The sequence below is a fragment of the Lytechinus variegatus genome, chromosome 12, assembly GCF_018143015.1.
Source record: "Lytechinus variegatus isolate NC3 chromosome 12, Lvar_3.0, whole genome shotgun sequence".
Classification (NCBI taxonomy): domain Eukaryota; kingdom Metazoa; phylum Echinodermata; class Echinoidea; order Temnopleuroida; family Toxopneustidae; genus Lytechinus; species Lytechinus variegatus.
This window is the reverse complement of record NC_054751.1, coordinates 5,264,596-5,289,104: the sequence shown is the minus strand read 5'-3', so window position 1 is coordinate 5,289,104 and position 24,509 is coordinate 5,264,596. Positions and strand designations below refer to the sequence as shown.

Sequence of the window (24,509 nt, the reverse complement as noted above, 5' to 3'; positions counted from 1 at the left end):
GTGAGAAGAGATTTTCTGTCAAGAGCACTCTTACTCATCATATGAGAACACATACAGGAGAAAAATCTTATCATTGCTCTCATTGTGAGAAGAGATTTTCTAACAAGGGCAATCTTAATCATCATATAAGACCACACACTGGAGAAAAGCCTTACAGTTGTTCTCATTGTGAGAACAGATTTTCTGTCAAGAGTAATCTTAATCATCATATACGAACACATACAGGAGAAAAACTTATCATTGCTCTCATTGTGAGAAGAGATTTTCTCACAAGACCAATTTTACTCGTCATATAAGAACACACACAGGAGAAAAGCCTTACAGTTCTCATTGTGAGAAGAGATTTTGTTACAAGAGCAAACTTACTCATCATATGACCAGTCCTGATACAGGTCAAGACCAATGTACTATACAAGGTAAGATGCACTGCTTCATGTATGTTCAAGAGCAAGCTTGTTTAAAGGGTTAAGCATGGTTGACTGTTGAGTAAATCTTAATTATTTTGTTCACTCTAGGTCAAACCTTCATGGTCAAACAGGAATTAGATGAAGACATGACCAACCCTGATACAGGTCAAGAGCAATGTACTATACAAGGTAAGATCTCTGATTTATGTAGGTTGCTTGATTAATGTTTAAAGAGTTAACCCTAAAAAGACTGGGGGGGCTGAATCAGTCCCCCCCCTAAACATTTTTCGCGATAAACCCGCCGCGCAAATTTTTTTTATTGCGTCGCTCGCTGACTTTTTACTTTCAAGTCTCGCGCAACTTTTGAGACCAAAATTGTGACCCCCGGGTACGCGGTTCGGAAATTACGCAACATTCCGTAAGTGCATGCAGACCCAAAATTACTCAAAAACGTGAATTTGAGTACAAATCCAATGCAAATAGTGTTTTTAGCAAAAATTCATAAATGTATCATTATTTTTCCTTTTACTGCTTAAAATCAATTGATTTTCTCTCTTTTATGGTCAAAATAATGTCCCCGACAATTTCCATTGAAAAAGCAATAAAAAAACAAAAAGTCGAAAAACAAAGAAATAAATAAGAAATTTAGAAAACAATAGAATACATAAGAAAATAAATGTGATGTTGAATTTTTTTTTAAATAAATTTGATCAGATGCCTATCTAGAGTATGTGAAACAAAAATTAGCATTCCAGGGGCATTACTTTTTTAATTAGAACAAACTTATGATTTACGCATAAATTAGCATAATTAATGAAACATGGGATTTTTGCAGAATTTGATGTTATAGTTTTGTAGATAATGCCATTGGTAACGGGTGTGCCAATTTTCGTTGCGATCGCGCGATCGACGGCCGAGATCATAAGGGGGGCCTAAATCAGCCCCCCCCCCTAGTCTTAGGCGTTGAAATAGCCCAGTCTATTTAGGGTTAAGCATGATGGACTGTTATCAGTCTGAATTATTTGCTTTCTATAATTTATTTGTTCATACTAGGTCAAACCATTACCATCAAACAGGAAGTAGATGAAGATATGACCAACCCTGATACCGATCATGACCAATGTACCACACAAGGTAAGCTACACTGCTCAATGTATGTTCTAGTGCTAGCTTGTTTAACCCTTTGAACCCGATAGGCCGGAAAACCGTCCCACTAGTAAACGCGCATATACCGGCCTTCAGCTATGTGACTTCAAAAACATGGATTCTAAATGTCAGGTGATCTTTCAAAATGACGTCATCTTTCTAGTACGTGTAGGAATATTTAGTTGATGATTTCAGTCAAGGTTCGCAATGATTTCGGAAGGATTAGCATAAAAAATGGCCCAAATATGCCACTTTTTTGGTGGTTGCTCGTGTCGTACATGTATGTACAGTAACACACTGTGTAAAACGCGGCGAGTCACGTGCTTACTACGGGGAAGCAATTGGTATCTGACTTTGGCGAAAACAGTGATTTTGAGCTCAAAACAGACACTAAAGTTGATATCTCTGTTTATGGACTAGGTCTACGAGACGGTAAACAATGTCAGTCGGCTTGGTCCGGGTACTAGCGGGGGGAATGCCGTTGGATCTCGAATCATGAGTGTTATTGATTGTGGTCGATATGTGCAAATAATTCAGTGTGTAGGTCACCAACGCCCCTAATAATTCAGGGTTCAAAGGGTTAACCCTAAAAAGACTGGGGGGCTGATTCAGCCCCCCCCCCTCGACACTTTTCGCGAAAAATCTGCTGCGCGAAATTTTTTGACCGCGTCGCTCGCTGACCTTTTACTTTCAAGTCTCGCGCAACTTTTGAGACCAAAATTGTGACCCCCGGGTACGCGGTATTATTTTCTTAATTTGTTCCCTCTAGGTCAAAACTTCATGATCAAACAGGAATTAGATGAAGACATGACCAACCCTGATACAGGTCAAGACCAATGTACTATACAAGGTAAGATACACTGCTTCATGTATGTTCAAGAGCAAGCTTGTTTAAAGGGTTAAGCATGGTTGACTGTTGAGTAAATCTTAATTATTTTGTTCGCTCTAGGTCAAACCTTCATGGTCAAACAGGAATTAGATGAAGACATGACCAACCGTGATACAGGTCAAGACCAATGTACGATACAAGATATTAAGATACACTGGTTTATGTAGGTTGCTTGATTGATGTTTAGAGAGTTAAGCATGATTGACTGTTATCAGTCTGAATTATTTACTTTCTATAATTTATTTGTTCATACTAGGTCAAACCATCGAGGTCGTACAGGAAGTAGATGAAGATATGACCAACCCTTATACAGATCATGACCAATGTACCACACAATGTGTGCTACACTGCTTAATGTATGTTCTAGTGCTAGCTTGTTTAACCCTTTGAACCCGATAGGCCGGAATACTGGCCCACCAGTAAACGCGCATATACCCGATAGGCTAGAATGCCGGCCTACAGCTATGTGACTTCAAAAACATGGATTCTAAATGTCAGGTGATCTTTTCAAAATGACGTCATTTTTCTAGTATGTGTTGGAATATTTAGTCGATAATTTCAGTCAAGGTTTGTGATGATTTCGGAAGGATTTAGCATAAAAAATGGCCCAAATATGCCACTTTTTTGTGGTTGCTCGTGTCGTATGTTCGGTAACACATGGTGTAATATGCGGCGAGTCACATGCTTACTACAGGGAAGCAATTGGTATATCTGACTTTGGCGAAAACAGTGATTTTGAGCCCAATACAGACACTAAAGTTGATATCTCTGTTTATGGACTAGGTCTATGAGAAGGTAAACAATGTCAGTCGGCTTGGTCCGGGTACTAGCGGGGGGAATGCCGTTGGATTTTGAATCATGAGTGTTTGTGAATGTGGTCGATATGTGCAAATAATTCAGGGTGTAGGTCACCAACGCCCCTAATAATTCAGGGTTCAAAGGGTTAAAGGGTTAAGCATGATTGATTATTGAGTAAATCTTAATTATTTTCTTAATTTGTTCCCTCTAGGTCAAACCTTCATGATCAAACAGGAATTAGATGAAGACATGACCAATCCTGATACAGGTCAAGACCGATTTACTATACAAGGTAAGATACTCTGGTTTATGTAGTTTGCTTGATTGATGTTTAACCCTTTGAACCCGATGGGCTGGAATACCGGCCTGCAGTCATGTGACTACAAATGTCAGGTGATCTTTACAATGACGTCATAAGAGTTTTATCATTGCTCTCATTGTGAGAAGGGATTTTCTAACAAGAGCAATTTTAATCATCATATAAGAAGACACACAAGACAAAAGCCTTACAGTTGTTCATATTGTGAGAAGAGATTTTCTCTTAAGAGCACTCTTACTTATCATATGAGAACACATACTGGAGAAAAATCTTATCATTGCTCTCATTGTGAGAAGAGATTTTCCAGAAAGAGCACTCTTACTCATCATATGAAAACACATACTGGAGAAAAGCCTTATAGTTGTTCTTATTGTGAGAAGAGATTTTTTTACAAGAGCGAACTTACTTGTCATATAAATACACATACAGGAGAAAAAACTTATAATTGCTCTCATTGTGAGAAGAGATTTTCTCTTCAGAGCACTCTTACTCATCATATGAGAACACATACAGGAGAAAAGCCTTATAGTTGTTTTCATTGTGAGAAGAGATTTTCTGTCAAGAGCACTCTTACTCATCATATGAGAATACATACAGGAGAAAAATCTTATCATTGCTCTCATTGTGAGAAGAGATTTTCCAGAAAGAGTACTCTTACTCGTCACATGAGAACACATACTGGAGAAAAACCTTATCATTGCTCTCATTGTGAGAAGAGATTTTCTCACAAGACCAATCTTACTCGTCATATAAGAACACACACAGGAGAAAAGCCTTACAGTTCTCATTGTGAGAAGAGATTTTGTTACAAGAGCAAACTTATTCATAATATGACCAGTCCTGATGCAGGTCAAGACCAATGCCCTATACAAGGAAAGATACACTGCTTCATGTATGTTCAAGAGCAAGCTTGTTTAAAGGGTTAAGCATGGTTGACTGTTGAGTAAATCTTAATTATTTTGTTCACTCTAGGTCAAACCTTCATGGTCAAACAGGAATTAGATGAAGACATGACCAACCCTGATACAGGTCAAGAGCAATGTACTATACAAGGTAAGATCTCTGATTTATGTAGGTTGCTTGATTGATGTTTAAAGAGTTAAGCATGATGGACTGTTATCAGTCTAAATTATTTGCTCTCTATAACTTATTTGTTCATACTAGGTCAAACCATTACCATCAAACAGGAAGTAGATGAAGATATGACCAACCCTGATACCGATCATGACCAATGTACCACACAAGGTAAGCTACACTGCTCAATGTATGTTCTAGTGCTAGCTTGTTTAACCCTTTGAACCCGATAGGCCGGAATACCGTCCCACCAGTAAACCCGCATATACCGGCCTACAGCTATGTGACTTCAAAAACATGGATTCTAAATGCCAGGTGATCTTTCAAAATGACGTCATCTTTCTAGTACGTGTAGGAATATTTAGTTGATGTAGTCTGTGGGATGGACAAGGAAAATGTCTCTAGTTTTTCATTTCCGTGGGGCGGCAAATACAACCACGGTTCATGGACATGATAATATGTAAAATATTATGAGTGAATACATGCACAATGTTGCCATCGGTAAATTCTGCTCCTGACCTCAAAATTAAAATAATAATATGCAAAATCATACCATTGACTCGACTGGAAATACCGCCATTCACCCCATGTGTTAAGGACTTCCGTGAACGCGCGCAAGCGTGCACAATGCATGTAACCTCGTTCGCGTTGTATTTTTTTTTATTCGCTGTACATGATATACGTTATATACAGAATATACGATGGCAGATAAGATGTCGTCGTCTTCGTCGTGTGTTGACAGCGAAAATGACGATTTATCACGAGCAAATATATGCTACATGCACGTCTTACCCAAGGAAAGAGGGCCAGTAAATTCCTTTCAAGTAAAGATCTAGAACAAATTTAAGCCTTTGCTGCATTTGTTGATGTAGACTACCTGGGACTTCAGAATAAAAATAGCTATTCGTGCAGCAGAGAAGTTTGCGATTGACTTGCATGCAACCCGGCCCATCCCAGGGAGCAGTTGCTTAACAGTGCAGGGGGGGCAAGCTATCCCCCCTGTTGGAGTTCACCGGGAACTTAAAGGGGAAAAAGGAAAGGGGGAGAATGAAAGGGGAAAAAAGAAAAGGGGGAGAATGAAAGGGAAAGGGGAAAAAGAGGAACTGGAAAAGGAAAGAAAGAACAGATAGATTGTCATGAAAAGGTGATTTTATTTTTTTTAAATAAGCATGCAAAATCATAAATAAATCTTGTTTACCGTGGCGTACACACCAAGAAAAAAAAGGAAAAGGAAAGAGACAAGGATGAAAAATATGCTATCTTCTTTAACATTATGTCAAAATCTGGATTTTTGTAATAAAAATGTATAATTTTTTGACCACTCGCGTTGTTTTTTTTACCCGATACACCATATCGCCCCTCAAAATGTTGCCTCATGACGCCATCGCCTGCCCCCCCCCCCTTTTGAGAAGCAAAATACTAAAATTTGTAATGTAAATATGCCATTTTATTTCGTAATTCTCCTGGAGAAATTACAGGAGATCCTGCCCGCGCATGCGCAGTCATTACGTTCGCAGCATTGATTTGGCAGTCATATTCCGCCATTTGGGGTAAGATAAAAATTGCTTTTTCTTCCCCTTCTTCGAGTTGGTTGCTGGAAATTTTGCGCTAGAGCTCTTTTCTATTACAACCTCCTTCTGATATCGACATTGGGTTCGAGTTGGAGTACTTCATGACAAAAATACGATTATGAATCGTGATTCTTGAATGTGGGTACCAGCCCGCCGGCGACTCAGTCGCAGCGGAGTGTGGTTTCTCCACCGGGCCAGACGCCGGCGAAGCCGGGCGCAGGGACCCGTTCCACGAGCCAGCAACCAGCGTCGCATCAACAGTCTTCGTATTCGACGAAGTCGAATACAGTTATAGATAACTTCATGATAAAGGAGATATGATTGAATCTCCGTCGGGCTTTTCGGGCATAGGTACCGATATGGCACTATTGAAAGCCAAGCCCAATAAAATTGTCAAAAACATAAAGATAAAGGAGATATTAAATCTCCGTCGGGCTCTTCGGGCATAGGAACCGATATGACACCAACAAAGCCAAGCCCAAAAAGAATAAACTTTCCCCCTCAACTTCAAACTCTGAGTTTGAGGAGAGACTAAATTAGAATCGCTTTTGACTGAAGCACTGGAGAACCAGGCTTTTCAGAACCAGTCAGGGAGCCAGTTACTCCCCAGGCATAGGTCAGCCATTATCAAGATAGTATTCTGAGGCTGTCTTTTTACGATGATAATAATGATTACGATGATCAGAATTCTTAAATACAGTTCCACGCAGGTCAGGTCCATGTGACCAATGTCAATGATGACAATTCACATGCTCCAGATTTCGAGAGTGGGGAAGGTGAATGTGATGTGGGCCAATTAAGGCCCAGGCATACTGGCATTAGCCGCTAAGTTTGCCCAGCCCCAAGAGATGGGGCACGGCAATTGATAACCTTGGTCGATATGCCAAGAGTTAATGCTCCCATTTGGGACAAACTAAAACAAGTAGGCCTAACTAGACAAAGAAACCTGCAACTACAAAAAATTCAACGTTCACTAACCAGAGGTTTGACAGCATTCATGCAATCTTTAGACCCAGAGAATATTTCTGAAGCTCAACAAGATTGCCTCGCTTTGCTCAGCAATACCAATTTTGAGCTAAATTGCACAAGGAAACGTCTTATCAGACCTGATATGAATATGAAATTTACACCATTGTGCAAATCTTCCCAAGTGGGCAAGTTCTTATTTGGAGATGATCTTGCTAAGCAAGTGAAAGACCTGAGTGGGCAGCTGCAGGGATGATGAGAGGCCAATTGAAGGACAAGCAATTCAAGTCTCACACATATCACCCATATGCTAGGAATAAAACCAGTACTCGTGAATCTGGATGGGCTCAGTCAGCCCAACATGATTTGTGGTCAGGCAACCAGAGGGTCCTTTTTTAGGGCATCCCCAGTGGAAACGACACAAGAACAAGGGTCATGAACAACCAGTGGCAGAACCCAGGCTCGCAGAGCAGAATGCCTCTCAACAGCCCCTTTCCCCCCAAAGCAGGGTGCATCTTGGAAGAAAACAAAGTAACTACTTCTACTGAAGAGACGAGTTAACTCAATGATTATTCAAAGTTTCCTATTGGTGGCCGAATGAGGCATTTTGTAAACAATTGGAAAATATTACTTCTGATCTCGTCATCTTATCAGCTGTTGAAGGGTATAAATTAGAGTTTGAAAATTTATCTATTAAACCATACCGTTCACTACCCCCACACTCTTTTCATATCAGAACAGTTGAAGTAATTCAAATCAAGAATTATACACTTGAGGAAAAGGTGATTGAACAATGCTCCCATGAGAATGGAGAGTTCGTGTCCAACATTTTTATTCGGCCCAAGAAAAATACTGGGCTAATTAAGAGTTATTCTGGATCTTTCTGACCTGAAAAAGTATGGCTGTCAGCATTTTAAGATGGATAGCATACATACAGCAACACAATGTCAGAAAATTTGTTTTCTTGCCTCAGTGGACCTCCGGGATGCTTACTTTTCGGTCCCAGTTCACCCTTCAGATAGAAAGTACTTAAGATTTATTTGGCAAGACTCGCTTTTTCAATTTACATGTTTACCAAATGGTTTGAGTACTGCACCACGGCTCTTTACCAAAATTTTGAAACCAGTGTTTGCCACACTGCACCAAGCAAACCACATCTTAGTGGGTTATCATGACAACACCATTATTGGTAACAATAAGGCCCAAGTACAGAAGGCAATTGATGCCACGGTTGGCCTTTTATCAGAGCTTAGGTTTATTATTCACCCTGATAAGTCGGTACTCAAACCATTACAGGAAATTACTTTCCTTGGATTGGCCCTTAATTCAGTGAATATGTCCATTACACTCCCTTCTGACAAGGTAAATGAAGTTAAAAAGTGTTGCCTATAGGCCTCCTCCAAACTAACTTGCCTAGTATTAGAGCAGTCTCCAGAACAATTGGGAAAATACCATCATTCCCTGCTGTCCAATATGGCCCTCTTTTCTATCGGGCTTTGGAATTTGACAAAATTGTAGCACTGAAAATTAACAAAGGTCATTTTGATAGACCCATTCAACTCTCGCAGGCAGCTCGGTACGATCTTGAATGGTGGATAGCAAACCTGCACCTGCACATTGTATACTCGTCTTTGAGAGTAAAGAACCGGACCTGGAGTTGTACTCCGATGCAAGCTGTTCGGAATGGGAAACTACATGTATAGAGCTAAATTCTAGTAAATTAAAGGTCGGCGATGGAATGCCGAGGAGCTTGTCAAAGCTCAGAATAGTGAGATTGATTATCTTGAATTACTGGCAGCCTTTTTTGGACTAAAGTCCTTTTGTACATCTATGAAAAATACCATATCCTACTACGCATAGATCATGTAGTTGTAATGAAATTGCAAATGCAATCTGTAAATGGTGTTTAGAGAGAAATATTTGGCTGTCTATTTCTTATATTCCAGGCAAGCTAAATGTAGAAGCTGACAAGCTGTCTTGTAAATTCAATGATAGGACAGAGTGGACACTGGATAAACAAGCTTTTAACCAATATGCTCCTTACTTTGGCTCACCAGATATTGACTTATCTGCATCTCGACTAAATAATCAATTGCCTAGGTATGTCTCTTGGCAACCCGATCCTAGTGCATTCTTGGTTGATACATTTTTTTTTTTCTAAACTGGGCCAAGTTGAATTTTTATGTCTTCCCACGTATTTTGTCTCATGCCAAGTTGCTTGCAGAAATTTCTGAATGACAAGGATATACGGGCTTACTAGTTGTCCCATATTGGCCCTCACAATTTTGGTTTTCCTTGCTCCAAATTATAGGGAAACCTGTAGAATTCAAGAGGAGGAAAGGGTTACTAACTTTACCCTTCTCAAATTTCACCCCTTTTGAGATCACATTGATCTATTATGTTGCAGGATCTCCGGAAACATTTCAAGAGACTGAATAAAAAGACCACAGAGATCATAAGGTCTTCACGGAGAGACTCTACTAAAAATCAATAATAATAATGCTCAATTCTTGTAAAGCGCATATAGCATAGCATGTCCCTATGCGCTGTATCTACATAAGAAAATGGAAAAACTTTATTTAGACAAAGGTTGGAGTTATGTTCAATCATTAAGACATTAATTGGAGTTCTTTACAAATTTATATGAACACCGAGCTGGTTATAGTACCTTGAACACTACAGAAGCACCTTGTCTAAATTTTTAGTTTTAGATGGTCCTTTAACAGTGGGAACTCATTCATTAGTGCACCACTTTATGAAAGGAACCTTTCAACTTTGACCACCCAAACCCAGGTACACTAACATATCTGGGATGTTAAATTAGTGTTGAACCATTTGAGGAAGCCAGCACCCGAGAGAACCCTTAGCCTCAAGCTCTTGAGCCTGAAAATTGTCACCCTCTTGGCACTAACCTCAGCGCAGCGGGTGCAGTCGCTTCATCAGTTAAACATTGAGCATATGACTCTTAAGGATACTAGTAGTGGAGCTACGTTTTGCTTTGGTCAACTACTGAACAAGACAGACCAGGGCATATGAAGATATGACATTGGAAGCTTATACCCTCTAGATAAGCGACTGTGTGTTCTTGATTATCTAAAACATTATATTCGAAGAACAGAACGTCTGAGTGGATCATAAAAAGTTCCTTTTTATCAGCTATCAGAAGCCTCATGTGAGGATATCAAACCATTTCCCTTTGGATACGAGTAAATCTAGCTGCAGCTGGGGTAGACACTGATTTCTATAAGGCGCAATCCACGAGGGCTGCGTCGGTGTCAGAAGCTGAGAGGTCAGAAGTTCCCATCGCTGCTATTATCTCAGACAGGCTGGATGGACTAATGAGAAAACTTTTAACAACTCTATCATACGCTTTGGATCAGAAAAGTGACTTCTCAGCCTCCTTGTTAGGCAGTGCCTCATACTCGGTTGTAGAGGTTATGTTGTGTTCACACCAGGGTTGTGACTTGGTGTAATCAAATATGCCTCCTGAGCTTTGAAATCTCCTGTAATTTCTCCAGGAGAATTACGAAATAAAATAGAAAGATTAAATGAGAACAAAGTTTGAAATTTAATATTTATTTTATGAGTAATTTGGAGGGAGAGATTACAGGCCCCCCACTCCCTCCCATTACTCAAGGGCAAAATTAGCTCTAACTTGTTCTCATCTTAGTTTAATCTTTCTTGCTGTTTTATCAGGAGTCATATTTGATGCTTTGAATGATGACTGCGCATGCGCGGGCGGGATCTCCTGTAATCTCTCCCTCCAAATTACTCATAAAATAAATATTAAATTTCAAACTTTGTTCTCATTTAATCTTTCTATTAAAACAAAGGTGTGCCCCCTCTTTTGAAATTGAAGACCCTTTTTTTCGTGTACGAAATATACTTCATTTGTTGGTGAAAACCTTTATTTTTTTTTGCTTGTCAATTGGTTGAAAAACTTTTTTTTTTTGGGGGGGGGGCTGGTCGAAACTTTCCTCTGAAAAATTAGCCCCCTTTTGGAAAATCATGGATCTGCCCCTGATAAGACCGGAGATTTTTTTGCTCTTGCCCCTCCTGCATGGTCACCGACCCGTTACGCTCCTGCCCAGCCCGACCAGCATTGCAGCAAGATCCGAATGGATCAAACTAACGTTATAGATGTAACGCGTTACATCTTGCTCAGAGCCAGGTCAAACATCGTTCGTATCACCAGCATTCCAACAATCAAGCTATCGAAGGTGAAAAAGATACAGAGGACGATTTTGAGATGGTGATCCTTGTTATAGCGATCTTTGTCCATGCCAAAATTGTTTCACTTTGTGCTTTTGCATTTCATTCTCTGCAAAAGTGAAGCAGTACAAGCTTTGATGATTTTTGTATAGGTCTAGATTTCTTAATAGATTCGATACATAATGTGACTCATGTCATGACTTCCTTCACCGCCACATTTACAAGCCTATAAATAGAAGACGAAGTAAGTCATGAGTAACATTATTCATCGACTCAATTAAGAAATCTAGATGTAGACCTATACAAAAATCATCAAAGTTTGCACCGCTTCACTTTTGCAGAGAGTGAAATGCAAGAGCACGAAGTGAAAACAAATTACCTTCGATCGCTTGACTGCTCAATGCTGGTGACATACGAACGATGTTTTACCTGGCTCTGGGCAAGATGTAAACGCGGTAGGCCTACATCGAACATCTATATTTATTTTGATCCATTCGGATCTTGCTGAAATGCTGGTCGGACGTCGGGCTGGACTCCCGGGGCCGGGCTGCATGCAAGTCAATCGCAAACTTCTCTTCTGCACGAATAGCTATTTTTATTCTGAAGTCCCAGGTAGTCACATCAACGAATGCAGCTGCAGCAAAGGCTTAAATTTGTTCTAGCTCTTTACTTGAAAGGAATTTACTGGCCCTCTTTCCTTGGGTAAGACGTGCATGTAGCATATATTTGCTTGTGATAAATCGTCATTTTCGCTGTCAAAACACGACGAAGACGACGACATCTTATCCGCCATCGTACATTCTGTATCATAACGTATATCATGTACAGCGAATAAAAGAAATAAAACGCGAACAAGGTTACATGCACTGTGCACGAATTGCGCGCGTTCACGGAAGTCCTTAACATATGGGGTGAATGGCGGAATTTCCAGTCGAATCAATGGTACGAGTTTGCATATTATTATTTTAATTTTGAGGTCAGGAGCAAAATTTACCGATGGCAACATTGTGCATGTATTCACTCATAATATTTTACATATTATCATGTCCATGAACCGTGGTTGTATTTGCCGCCCCACAGAAAGTCACAATTTTAGCGACCATCCCACAGTCTAATGATTTCAGTGAAGGTTCGCAATGATTTCGGAAGGATTAGCATAAAAAATGGCCCAAATATGCCACTTTTTTGTGGTTGCTCGTGTCGTACATGTATGTACAGTAACACACGGTGTAAAACGCGGCGAGTCACGTGCTTATTACGGGGAAGCAATTGGTATATCTGACTTTGGCAAAAACAGTGATTTTGAGCCCAATACAGACACTAAAGTTGATATCTCTGTTTATGGACTAGGTCTACGAGATGGTAAACAATGTCAGTTGGCTTGGACCGGGTACTAGCGAGGGGATGCCGTTGGATCTCGAATCATGAGTGTTTGTGAATGTGGTCGATATGTGCAAATAATTCAGGGTGTAGGTCACCAACGCCCCTAATAATTCAGGGTTCAAAGGGTTAAAGGGTTAAGCATGATTGATTATTGAGTAAATCTTAATTATTTTCTTAATTTTTTCCCTCTAGGTCAAACCTTCATGATCAAACAGGAATTAGATGAAGACATGACCAACCCTGATACAGGTCAAGACCAATGTACTATACAAGGTAAGATACTCTGGTTTATGTAGTTTGCTTGATTAATGTTTAAAGAGTTAAGCATGATGGACTGTTATCAGTCTGAATTATTTGCTTTCTATAATTTATTTGTCCATACTAGGTCAAACCATTACCATCAAGCAGGAAGTAGATGAAGATATGACCAATCCGGATACAGGTCAAGACCAATGGACCACACAATGTAAGCTACAGTGCTTAATGTATGTTAAAGAGCTAACTTGTTTAAAGGGTTAAGCATGATTGACTGTTATCCATCTGAATTATTTGCTCTCTATGATTTATTTTTTCATACTAGATCAAACCATTACCATCAAACAGGAAGTAAATGAACACATGACCAACCGTGATACATGTATGTAAAGTCATAAAAGAAAATGCAGCATTGAAAGACAAATGTTAATATTGCAAGTTTTTGAACAATGAAACTAAGCAGATCAAACAAGACTACAAATGAATCATTGACATGAATGAATATTATGATTGCAGATAAGTAAACCAGAAGGAATTAATACTGGACCGGAAGATACATTCTATCACATCCATGACAGTAAGAAGAGGAAACTTGATATGGTCAGGATACAAAATCAGAAGCAGGCAAGTTTTATTTTCTTGATTTCTTTTGTTTCATTCAGTGACTTGAATATCAGGTAAAAATTTTATGATTATTTTTCGTACCCAGACCAGACCCTGACCCCAGTCAGCACATAGAGTTTCTATGGGCTCAGTCTCCAATAGGTTAAGATATTATGGTTTTCTTGGTGAATGGTCAGTTGCTTATTAACAGAAAGCAAGTTTTAGACCCAAAACATTTAACCTGGAGAGTGTCTCATAAATATTAGTTTAGTTTATTCAAAATTTCTACAAAATCAAGAGATGCATTTAAGTACAATAAGATGTAAATTGGCAAAATATGCAACATGAACTTGCCTGACAAGTTGTCTGATCCAACAACTTTCCTTTAAATGTATTGAGAGGCTCAGTTGCTATGATAACTGTCAGATAAAACGTTGACCAAGCCCTTGGAAAGGTCATCATGAAAGCTAGGTGCAGATGATTTATCATCAGTATGTTATATATTTGAGCGAGATGATACAACACACACTAGACGTCCAATACAATGAATTTGAGCAAGGAAAGTAATAAATACATTTGCCCTTTTCTTTGGCTATCTCTTTTTAAATTTGTTCTCTTATTAAATGAGTTTCTTTTGTATCAATACATGTGTGACTTAGTTAGATTTGTAATGTCTATTTTTGTTGCTCATCGTATTTCTGTTATTAATGATTTGTATGTTAAAAGTGAAAAGAAGTGAAATATGATAAGTAAATGTAATACGTAAATCTAATTTAATGAATTTTATAATTGGTATTCCATTGCAGGAACAATTTAAAAAGGATCTGGAAACTGGCGTGGACAACATAGATTACAAGCTCATGAGCCAACAGACATTGAAGATTGAGGGATCCAGCTGTACTATACTACATGTATCTTTAAAATGTGACAAAGAATCAACACCTTGGTGTGAACACGAAGCCAGGTAGCACATAGATGATGCGAAAGCAGACATTCCTAGACAGCAGAAGCAACTACCACTTTCCAAGTTTCTTGGAAGTGATGTGGATTTGATTGAGTAGGAATGGCACAGAACTTTCTGAAAGCCTGCTGCAGATCTGCCAAGTAGTACGATTTTTCTGTATTTCATACGGAAATCAATTTACAATACGGCAGTACGCTTTTTCATGATAAAATACGGGAAAAACAAATTAGAGAAGAAAAGGTATTGTTTGCCCCACTAAGCATCCGGGAGCTTTCGGGCGGAGATGAAAAAATGGCAGCCTTGTGTTGCTGCCCTCTACGTTCAATGAGTTGTGCTTTCATCAAGGCTTTCCGATTAGAATTCTCAATATCCTGGCTTATCAATGCTGTCCGTCTTCAGTCAACCTGTCCGAAACGTCGAGTCTCTACTACTTATCATCTCTACTCGCCGACTCAAGCCAGCATCTCCTCATCAGCTCTACTACTCAAGCTGTTCTCACTCAACATTCCTTCTGGTTTACAGTTCTTTTCAGGACTATTTTCAAGAAAGAATACTCTACTCTCAAATCTCCACTTTCTCTCCTATCCACTTCTCTACTTTTATTCTCTGTTTCTATAACACTCCACATGGTGTACCGTAAACCACATCAGCAATTGTACATGCCACCATGCAAACCTTCAAACAACATCTTATCTCACACAGTAAAAATACAGATTTTTTGTCAAACTACTGATTTTGGGGGATAAGAATACTGAAAATGCAAAATACAACTTGGCAGCTCTGCTGCTGTTTCTCGCACAATATCTGAAATATTATTTGACTGTTTCAGCTCAAGTGTAGCAGTGTGCCAGTAACTCACTGCTGGTGAAGCGACGATGCATGTGACATTAAAGTCTGAAACTTGTTAGCTTCAGAGACCATATGGGTGTTTACCTAGCAGGGATCAAATTCACAAGGGCTGAAGGGATACTGGCCTCCCCTCAAAAATGTTCAAAATCGCTAGAAGACTTTGCAAACTTCCACTATTAAAAATAGTTGTGTTTAGCGCAGAAGATACATAAGAGTGAACAGAAGCAGAAAAAAATGCCCCCCATTCTTAAAATATATTGTTTCATTGTCTCCCAGTAACGGTGTCAATCACCCAGAATAGAATTCATTGAAGACCAACAAACCTATATTCCATGGATTTCTCCACTGTTGGTAAAGTCATTGTCTGACCAAGCAACCCTGTTCAAGTTTCTGATGCTATTCTTGATATTGCAGCCCTTTTTGCCTGGAACAAAAAATATGTGCTTACACAAATTTCAATATTTTCTTTATCATATTGGACTCCTTCACATCAATGGTAGTGATGTTGTATACATTACCATGATAGCTTAAAGATGATATTTTGATTGCAAATTATTGTCTCTACAAAGCAATCAAAATTTCATGGGGGATATACGTATATATTTATTAGCCAAATTTTGACATTCTATTTTTATACAAGAGGGTTTTATTATGGCTATCAATGCAATATTTTATTTACTGCATCTCTGTTTTTGCAACTCAATTTATTGACAAACGAAGACCATTTCCATCTCATTTTTCAGTACCTTTATTTAAAAGTATAGGTGTACCATACAACTTGTCTTACACTTCTCGATTCCCCACGATCACAATACAGTGTATGATAAAAAAAAGTATCTTTCATTCCTTTTAGTTATAATTTGATTCTGCAGAGGTGCTAACAGATGTTATGCAAAAAAAATGTATTTTTTATTGACAAAGAAAGAAAAAAAAAAAAACAGGGTGTGAAAACATTGTTTGGAAGTCTCTCTCCCTGAACATACTGTAATTGTAAAAGTTTTTACATGTACAATGTAAAACCCATTTGAGTAGAGACTCAGCCTGCATAAAGAATGTTGGTGACATGACATTTGATCCTGCGACAATTGATCGCGGCTTTATTTCTTCTTAAGGTGAAGGGATAGGGTTGTAATACAGTACCGAAGTGTGACGTCAGTTGCCATGGTGTCATGGCGGGCTGGTTCTATAAACAGAGTCGCAGCAGACGATCGTCTGTACACATTGGCTCGTCTGAAAAATAGGTTGCAAGCGATCAAATTCCAATAGCAACCATTTTCTCCTATGAGAAACACCTGCTTTCATTGGCGGGTTCATTTGTTTAGAACCAGGTCGCCATGACACCATGGCAACTGATGTCGGCACTTCCGTACTCTAGGGTTTAGGGTTAGGTTTAAGGTAGGGTGTAGTATAAAATCCAGGGTCAAATTAGTCATTTGATTAGTGTTTGGAATTCACAGCCGAGCAATTATCGCCAGAGAAACATCATAGAACCAGATGTTGTTTGAAGGTTTGCATGGTGGCATGTACAATTGCTGATGTGGTTTACGGAACACCATGTAGAGTGTTATAGAAACAGTGGATAGAAGAAGAGAAGAAGTTGATAGGCGAGAAAGTGGAGATTTCAGAGTAGAGTATTCTTTCTTGAAAATAGTCCTGAAAAGGACTGTAAACCAGAAGGAATGTTGAGTGAGAACAGCTTGAGTAGTAGAGCTGATGAGTCTCTCTACTACTCATCGTCGAGTCTCTCTACTACTCATCATCTCTACTCGCCAACTCAAGCCAGCATCTCCTCATCAGTTAGTGTGCCAAATATCTCATAAAAATTTGAAAGAAATATATAATTTTCTTGGAAATAATCTCGGGCAGTCATTTTCAGATTGGAAAAAAAATGGTACCCCATGTTTGCGCACTCATTCACTTTGCACACGATTCGAGGATTTTGATGACAAAAGCTGTATTTTGAGGCTGTCACATGAAATGCCCTGAATTCATTATTTTTCCACCTTTTTGAGTCAGATTTTTTTATGAATGCCTGTCTATGTAGTGCATGTGTAAAGTTCGTGCACGTTGCGTATCTTCTGTAACTAAAATCGCGCAGATACGCAGGTGCACAGACTTGGGAGACCGCGCAGACATGGGGGAACTGACCATACAGCCGCTGTAGGGGAAAATGTGACCGCAGCCTAATCAACTGTTTGGTTTAGAGTGGAGCATACTCATCTTGTTTTAACTCCCTAGCCTGACAAGGTATTATCAGGTCCGTATTGGTATGTTAGAAGTGCAATATAGTAGATTCCTATTGTGTATATTGCTCAATATTCTGTCAAGAGAGGGAAGGTACAGTAGTGCGCATTCAGTTTACTGTGACAAATCAAGATTTAAAAAATTTGGTGTTCAGTGTGCATTTTTTACTATGTGATGTCATTGGCTCTCCATAATTGAGGTTAAAGTTCACTGTCTTCTCTGGGTGGTGTTTCACAAGACTATTTGTAGATTACAGCTATTTTTGAGGTTTGGAAAGAGCCGAAATTTGCTATCACTGATTGTAATCCTTGGTATATAAATCATGCATTATTTGGTGTTGTGATTCATATATTATTTTCAGTTAAACGATTTCTGGGATGTTTTCAAAGATGTGATTTGGATTTTTGTTAGTGCAGCTTGTGCTATTTATTCTACATGTATACGTATCTCAGTTTGTTTGGTTTGTTTTGATACTGATTTAGATTCACCGTATCGAATACATAAAGTGTATAACACTCGATGCTATGTGTGATTTAAGTCCTCTGTTCATGCAAATAGTTTGAATACAATACACAGTGGTCTCATTATTTTATGTCCTTTATTTATCCCTTGAATGCTTTAGTGCCTATACGGCGGCTCAGCTACAGCAGGGGTAATAATACGATGCCAAGTATCAAGCGCAGTAGAGTATATGCAGTTATATAATTAGCTGCACTATACAAATGGAACAAAGTTTTTAGGATGCCTAAATCATAGAAGCAGCCATGAGTTGTTAAGGCCCAGTATTAAAGAAAACCCATGAAGAAATTCTATTTTTATAATATTTTGTATTTCAAGAGGAATTTTAAATTATTGTATAAAGTACTAGTAATCATGGACCATACCTGACATTTTTCCTAATTTGTGTGTACTACATGTAATGAAAATGAAATTTACTGACGTCATGATTTATTTCAACCCATGAGTAGTGGAAAATATCTAGAAATTTTACAACCAGGAATCCCCTCTTACAACTATCTGGATGAATATCTTGAGATGTTAATGTAGCTAATGAGGTGTTTCACACAGATTCAAGTCTGAGCAAAAATTTGGTCATTCGATTAGTGTGTAGAATTATGAGCAGATCAATCGTCGCCGGAGCAAATGTCATGGAACCGTCGTCAGATCATGCTTAGAGTACATGGGTGTTCATAAGTGAGATTACACATCAAGGTCAGATGGATGTCAGCTTTCTTGGGGAGCTGATAACTATTTGCTGATCCCAGACTCTGGGAAAAGTATTTGCAAATGCCTGTATAAACAGAGACATCTTGGGAAAGAGCACACTCGGCTTACCATTGAGATTAGAAAGTAATTGCAGCAAATATTTAATAAAGATAATAGCTGGATTTGTAAAGCGCTTTTTGCCTGATACAAAGCGCTGCTATTATTAAACCGGCTTTTGTTCGAGCTACCATCACTGGTGCACAGTGCATGCACGGAATTACTCCTGTCGGGTACCCATTCACCTCACCTGGGTCGAGTGCAGGAGTGGACAAAATTTCTTGTTGAAGGAAAACACGCCATGAGAAAGTTTTTAAAATCAAGGTCAATTACCACAAATTTTCATAGATCTGGTGAATTGAAATTAACTTGTACAATACAATATAAGTATTTATATAGCGCTCTTCACAATGATTGTATCACAGCGCTTTACAAAATGAGCAAAATCGAAATTGTGAAAGAAGAAGAAAAAAAAAGAATACATACATAAATAACAAGTAAATTTCATCTTTTTGAAATCATGAAATCTTAGCTGAAAACCAATAACTCTTACACAAAAATGCATATGTTGGACAGTCTATATATATATATATTGCTTGGAAAAGTACCTGATATTTAATGGAATTCTATCCTTATTTTGCTCATTTTCTGCAATTACACATTTTTTTCTAGAGCCATTTGGCATATATTTTTTATTTAGACATACAAACACCAGGGTGGTCTGGTCTTTTTTTTAACTCCTTGAGATCGTTACCACAACTGGTGTTTAAATTTTATCTTTAAGTTGCTTTGTTCTTTGTGAAACTGTACCCTTTGATTATATATTTTGTTATGTGGTTGGTTTCTAACTTATTAAAATATCTACTTGTAATAATATGAACTTGATCTCTTGCCACTGTACATTATAAATACTAATGTGAATGGTTTATTTTTCTTGAGTATTAGATTATATTCAGGTCAGAGTTAGAGGAAAGACTGTAAAATCTGCCCAAAGTATGTTACTGTTGATTGATTTGTGTATACAAATATTAGTCAATTTAGTCTGAAATGTTACTTTCAATCAATTTTTATTTTCAGAATTCTAGGATTCAGATCCAGCGAAATGTATCGTTGTACACATGTGTGACCAAATTATTTACAAACACCCCCAACAAGCTTTTTCTCTGTGTTCAAAATAACCCCATAAACAATTTTTTTTTGCAGGCTTTATTTACACATTTTGGCCCCAAAACAAGTTGTTGCCAGAATATGAACATGGGGGAAAAGCTTAGGGGAAAAACATACCCTCAATAGATATGGCCATGCAATTGATCATTGACCAGTCTTTCAAAAGCACCCTTTTTCTTGAAAATACCCTTAACGAGTGCACATGAAAACGGAGAAAACACCCCTTTAAACACATTTTTGGGGTCATGCATGTGTAGAGCAATATATTTTACTGCCCCTCCCCTGGGAGTTCATCTAACAGCCTATACACTTTTTAGATATTAGACTATTTGGTGTAACCTTACTGGCAATCAGATGATGGTTAATGGGCTATATTATAATTAGCTAGACCAAATTTTTAGTAGAAAAACTGGTTGTATGCGAATTAGGAGTGAATACATTAACGTTGTAGATCATAACAGGAATGTTACTAGGGCCCTAAAACCATCCTGGTTGTTTTGCTTATCAAAATTTTAGAATGCTATATGGAGGTTGTTTGTTCTTATCCAATGTGAAATAAAACATTTAATATTTTCCTAAACTGTTATTATTTGTCTTATTTTGGTTTTGAAAGGATCTTTTGGTAGGGAGAGGGGGGGGACAAGGGAGAAGCTAGAAAATTGAGATATGGAAAGAAGTTTGGAAGGATTTACTGATAATTAACACTTATAACAAAAAGAAGAAATGAAAGTATGCTACATCATGCACATGGGTATAGAGTTCGGTAGAGTAGATACATTATGATTGTGATTACAAATCGCGACAGTCCACGTGTGGTATTTCTCGTAAAGGGTAATCCCCTGGCCTTGGTTTCAAACGGACGTAGAGGGTGACGTAGCTGAAAATGGAGCAGTTTCATATGCGCAGCGGTACACGTTCATCATGGAGCTGTTGAAAAAGTGAGCTGAACAAGCTAGCGTTAGGCTGAAGTTTAGGGTGTTAGGTCTCATGATCATCTCTAAAATTTGGGATTTGGGGAAAATATCGATTTCATTTTGAGGTAAGTACACTTATGGATTGAGGAAGAGAGAGAGAGATGGAGATCGAGCGAGATTTCAAAATATTGACTGTTTGAACAACTTAGACTTAGAGTGACGTCGACAGTGCCTGAAGCCCTGATAGCTGATCGGGAAGGCCGGGGCGGCGTAACCCAGCAGGGCCAGGGAGCTCCGGCCCGCTTCGCGGGCAGGAGCCCACGGCTCGTCCGTGGAATACTTGGCAGACATCACCTACATGACCTATACTCTTCAAAATGGGGTCCCAATACTAGCACTCCAAATAAAATGGGAAAAAATAAATTATGTACTTACCTCGATTACATGTCTATTGTGACACAGAATAAAGTGATAAACTGGACCCTCAAAGACAAAGGAAAACTGAAAAGTTCTGTCTCGTTCTGTCAAAACAAAATGGCCGACAAATACTGAGAAAGAACGCGACATAGTCATAGAGGTCTAACTTTTCCTTTTTTGAGGGTCCAGTTTGTACTAGTGCTGCAAGTCAGGCGGCATGTTCGGGTTCGGTTCGGCAGGGTTCGACAATTTTTTTCCGAACTTTGGTTCGGTTCGGGGTTAGGCAATAAATGCCAAATTAAATTTAACATATAAAGATCGCCAACCCACAAACAAGTGATCTCCAGGATGATCTGTCATATATTTATAATAAATTTTGTTTCTAAAAAGAATAGTTATGAAAATTGTTGAAATTTCTTTTGTTTTAATCTTTAAAGTTTAAACAAAAAATAACAGTCATTTCTACTTTTTTAAAATGAAAATTTAAAAAAAATTATATTGATAATGAGAGAATCAGGACAGAAACAGAATTACAAAGATCAGGATTTTTTTTCATGATTATTTCATGTAGCTATGATCATGATCGATTATGATGTCATTGCCAACGCAGCTTCTCAAATTGGAAAGAGTTGATCCCGATCGGGAATGTCGAAACAGTAGACAAACAACCTCCACTCAACTGTTATTATATCGGTAAAATTCACATTCCAAAGAATATGAGTGTTTTTTCTGGAAAGTGGTAAAATTTTTGTATATTTAATTTTGTAAACCCCAATTAGTGAGGAGAGCTTCATAACAGAAATTAGTTTTTCTTTAGTCATCCTCAGGCACTAGTCGGTGGTAATTTCTCCTTCTTGTACTTATTCTTGATGTCTTTTGCCTGGAAATAAAATAAATAAAAAATAAATAAAATAAATAAATGATGGTCCAGAAAGATCGATGCTACGTGACTTCAAACATATTTCCAACACAAAAATGAGTACATGGGACTGTACTGTGTATTTTAGTGTCGTGAAATCACTCGGCATTGATCGTCAGTTCCTAAGACGGAACTGATATTTTTTTCATTTTCAGTAATTGACCAGATTAAACCACTTTTAAGAAAATATTGACAATGGAAAAAACGTTTCAAGTTCGGAATACAAATTTTACCTGTATAATAGCAACCGAGAGCAGGTTGTTTGGACTTCCTGTTTCAACTTTCCTTACCAACCATTTCCGGAACATCGATCAGGGAACATGCATTGATTTGGTTTGAATTTTTATATTTTCTGTTTTTTCACCCTCATTCCTTCATCTCTTATTTATTTATCTTTTATATTAATATGGAAATTTCAGAAGGTGGAATATATATACTTTACCATTACTTTGTCAGTCACAAGGAATTAATTTGTCTTGTCTTTTTTTTTTTAAATACAAAACAATTAAATGTACATCCGATTACAGCAATACGTAATTAAACTTCACTTTTTAACTGAGTTAAGCTTAAAATGTCCCCACATTTTACAAGGAAAACAATATATCCATGTTTATAAAAAAGAATAGAAAATGATAAAAATTTAATCAAACACGAGACCGAAACTGTCATACTTTGTCATTTACGAGGAATGAATTTATGTCTTGTTCTTTTTCTTTATTAAATACAAAATGATTAGGTCCGATTACGATCACGCTCGATTACGGCATACGTATTTAACACCACACTTTTATACTGAGTTTAGCTTCAAAATGTCCCCTCATTTTATCAAGAAAAATATATTTATGTCAATAAAATATTCTTAAGTTGATAACAGTTCAATTAAAGACGAGATGGGAGCTATCATAGTGGATTTTAAAAATGTATTGAGTGGAATTCTCTTTGTGCACAATCACTAACAATATTTTTTTGTTTAATTTTACACTTAAATATATGTAGTCATCACACTTACGCATTGCATATTAACATTTTTTTTTACCAAACTTCCGAACCAGGCCTTTGCGTTCGGTCCGGTTCGGAAGTGCCAAGTTCGGCGAACTTCCGTTCGGTTCGGCGGTTCGGCTGCAACACTAGTTTGTGCCTTGATGTCAGGATTCTGTGTCACAATAGACCTTCATCCGATCCATGTAAACGAGGAAAGTGCATACTAGTTTATTTTTCCCCTTTTATTTGGGGTGCCCCCCTGGGATCCGCCAGTGTTCCTATCCTTCAAATTAATTTCCAGACGTATGGTAGTGAGTCAAAAATATGTGTCCATATATTGGCTACCGTTAACTTTGTTCGTAGGATGAGTGCGTGTGTCCATACTTCATGGACGGTCATTTATCTCAAAAACTAACCAATGTTCTTAAAATCTGACATCATCAACATGAAAAACGACCTAAAGTTACCCTTTGGCATAATTTCATTTAGGATGACTTCAGTATTCATGAAAATATTTACAAAAGATCAGCAATTGTCACCGTTCCGAGAAATTGTGCCCGTTCCAAAGAAATCTGATATTCTCAACAAGCATGATAATATCATTTTGCAAGCAGATATCATGAAAAATGTGAGTTCAATGTGGTACTGACTGATTCTATAGCATTTTGTCGTCAATCTGATATAAATATCTCACCTTTTGCAGTAGAGGCGCACGGCCAATATGAGAGAGATTATCTCCAATATCAGAGACTTATAAAGAATTTGGGTATCCAATTTCAGAGACAGCCTCCAGTTTGGGAGACCAAGTTTCTTTGTTTATATTTGCTGCAAAAGGATACCTTGGGGGCAAATAAAAATGTGATAAGCAGATTCCTCATGAAAAATTCCCCTTTTCACCATCTACTTAAAAAATACACCATCTACTTTTGTTTTTATTTATAAGGATTTTTGTTTATATCTACACACAAAACAATGGGCTACTGACCTCAGCTCAGTGGGACAAAATTTGGGGTGAAAAAATCATGCTTTTGTTGGTGTTGTTTCTTTTGTTCTTTTGCAAAGCAAGTGTCCAATATGGGAGATTGTCTCCCTTATTGGAGAGAGTCTCCCATATTGGCCGTGCGCCTCTACTGTTTTGAGCTTGAGTTTTTGTTTAAATCTACACAAT

At 38.1% G+C, this 24,509-nt stretch overlaps 1 protein-coding gene across 1 annotated transcript in view; it reads left to right on the top strand.

Moving 5' to 3' along the window:
- Positions 1-24,509, top strand: part of LOC121424719 — a 112,026-nt gene that overhangs the window by 72,351 nt on the left and 15,166 nt on the right. Inside the window, exons 23-30 of the mRNA XM_041620468.1 lie at positions 516-596; positions 1,461-1,541; positions 2,323-2,403; positions 2,699-2,779; positions 3,452-3,532; positions 4,532-4,612; positions 4,724-4,804; positions 12,958-13,038. Coding sequence (XP_041476402.1) covers positions 516-596; positions 1,461-1,541; positions 2,323-2,403; positions 2,699-2,779; positions 3,452-3,532; positions 4,532-4,612; positions 4,724-4,804; positions 12,958-13,038 — 648 coding nt within the window. The remainder of the gene's footprint in view (positions 1-515; positions 597-1,460; positions 1,542-2,322; positions 2,404-2,698; positions 2,780-3,451; positions 3,533-4,531; positions 4,613-4,723; positions 4,805-12,957; positions 13,039-24,509) is intronic.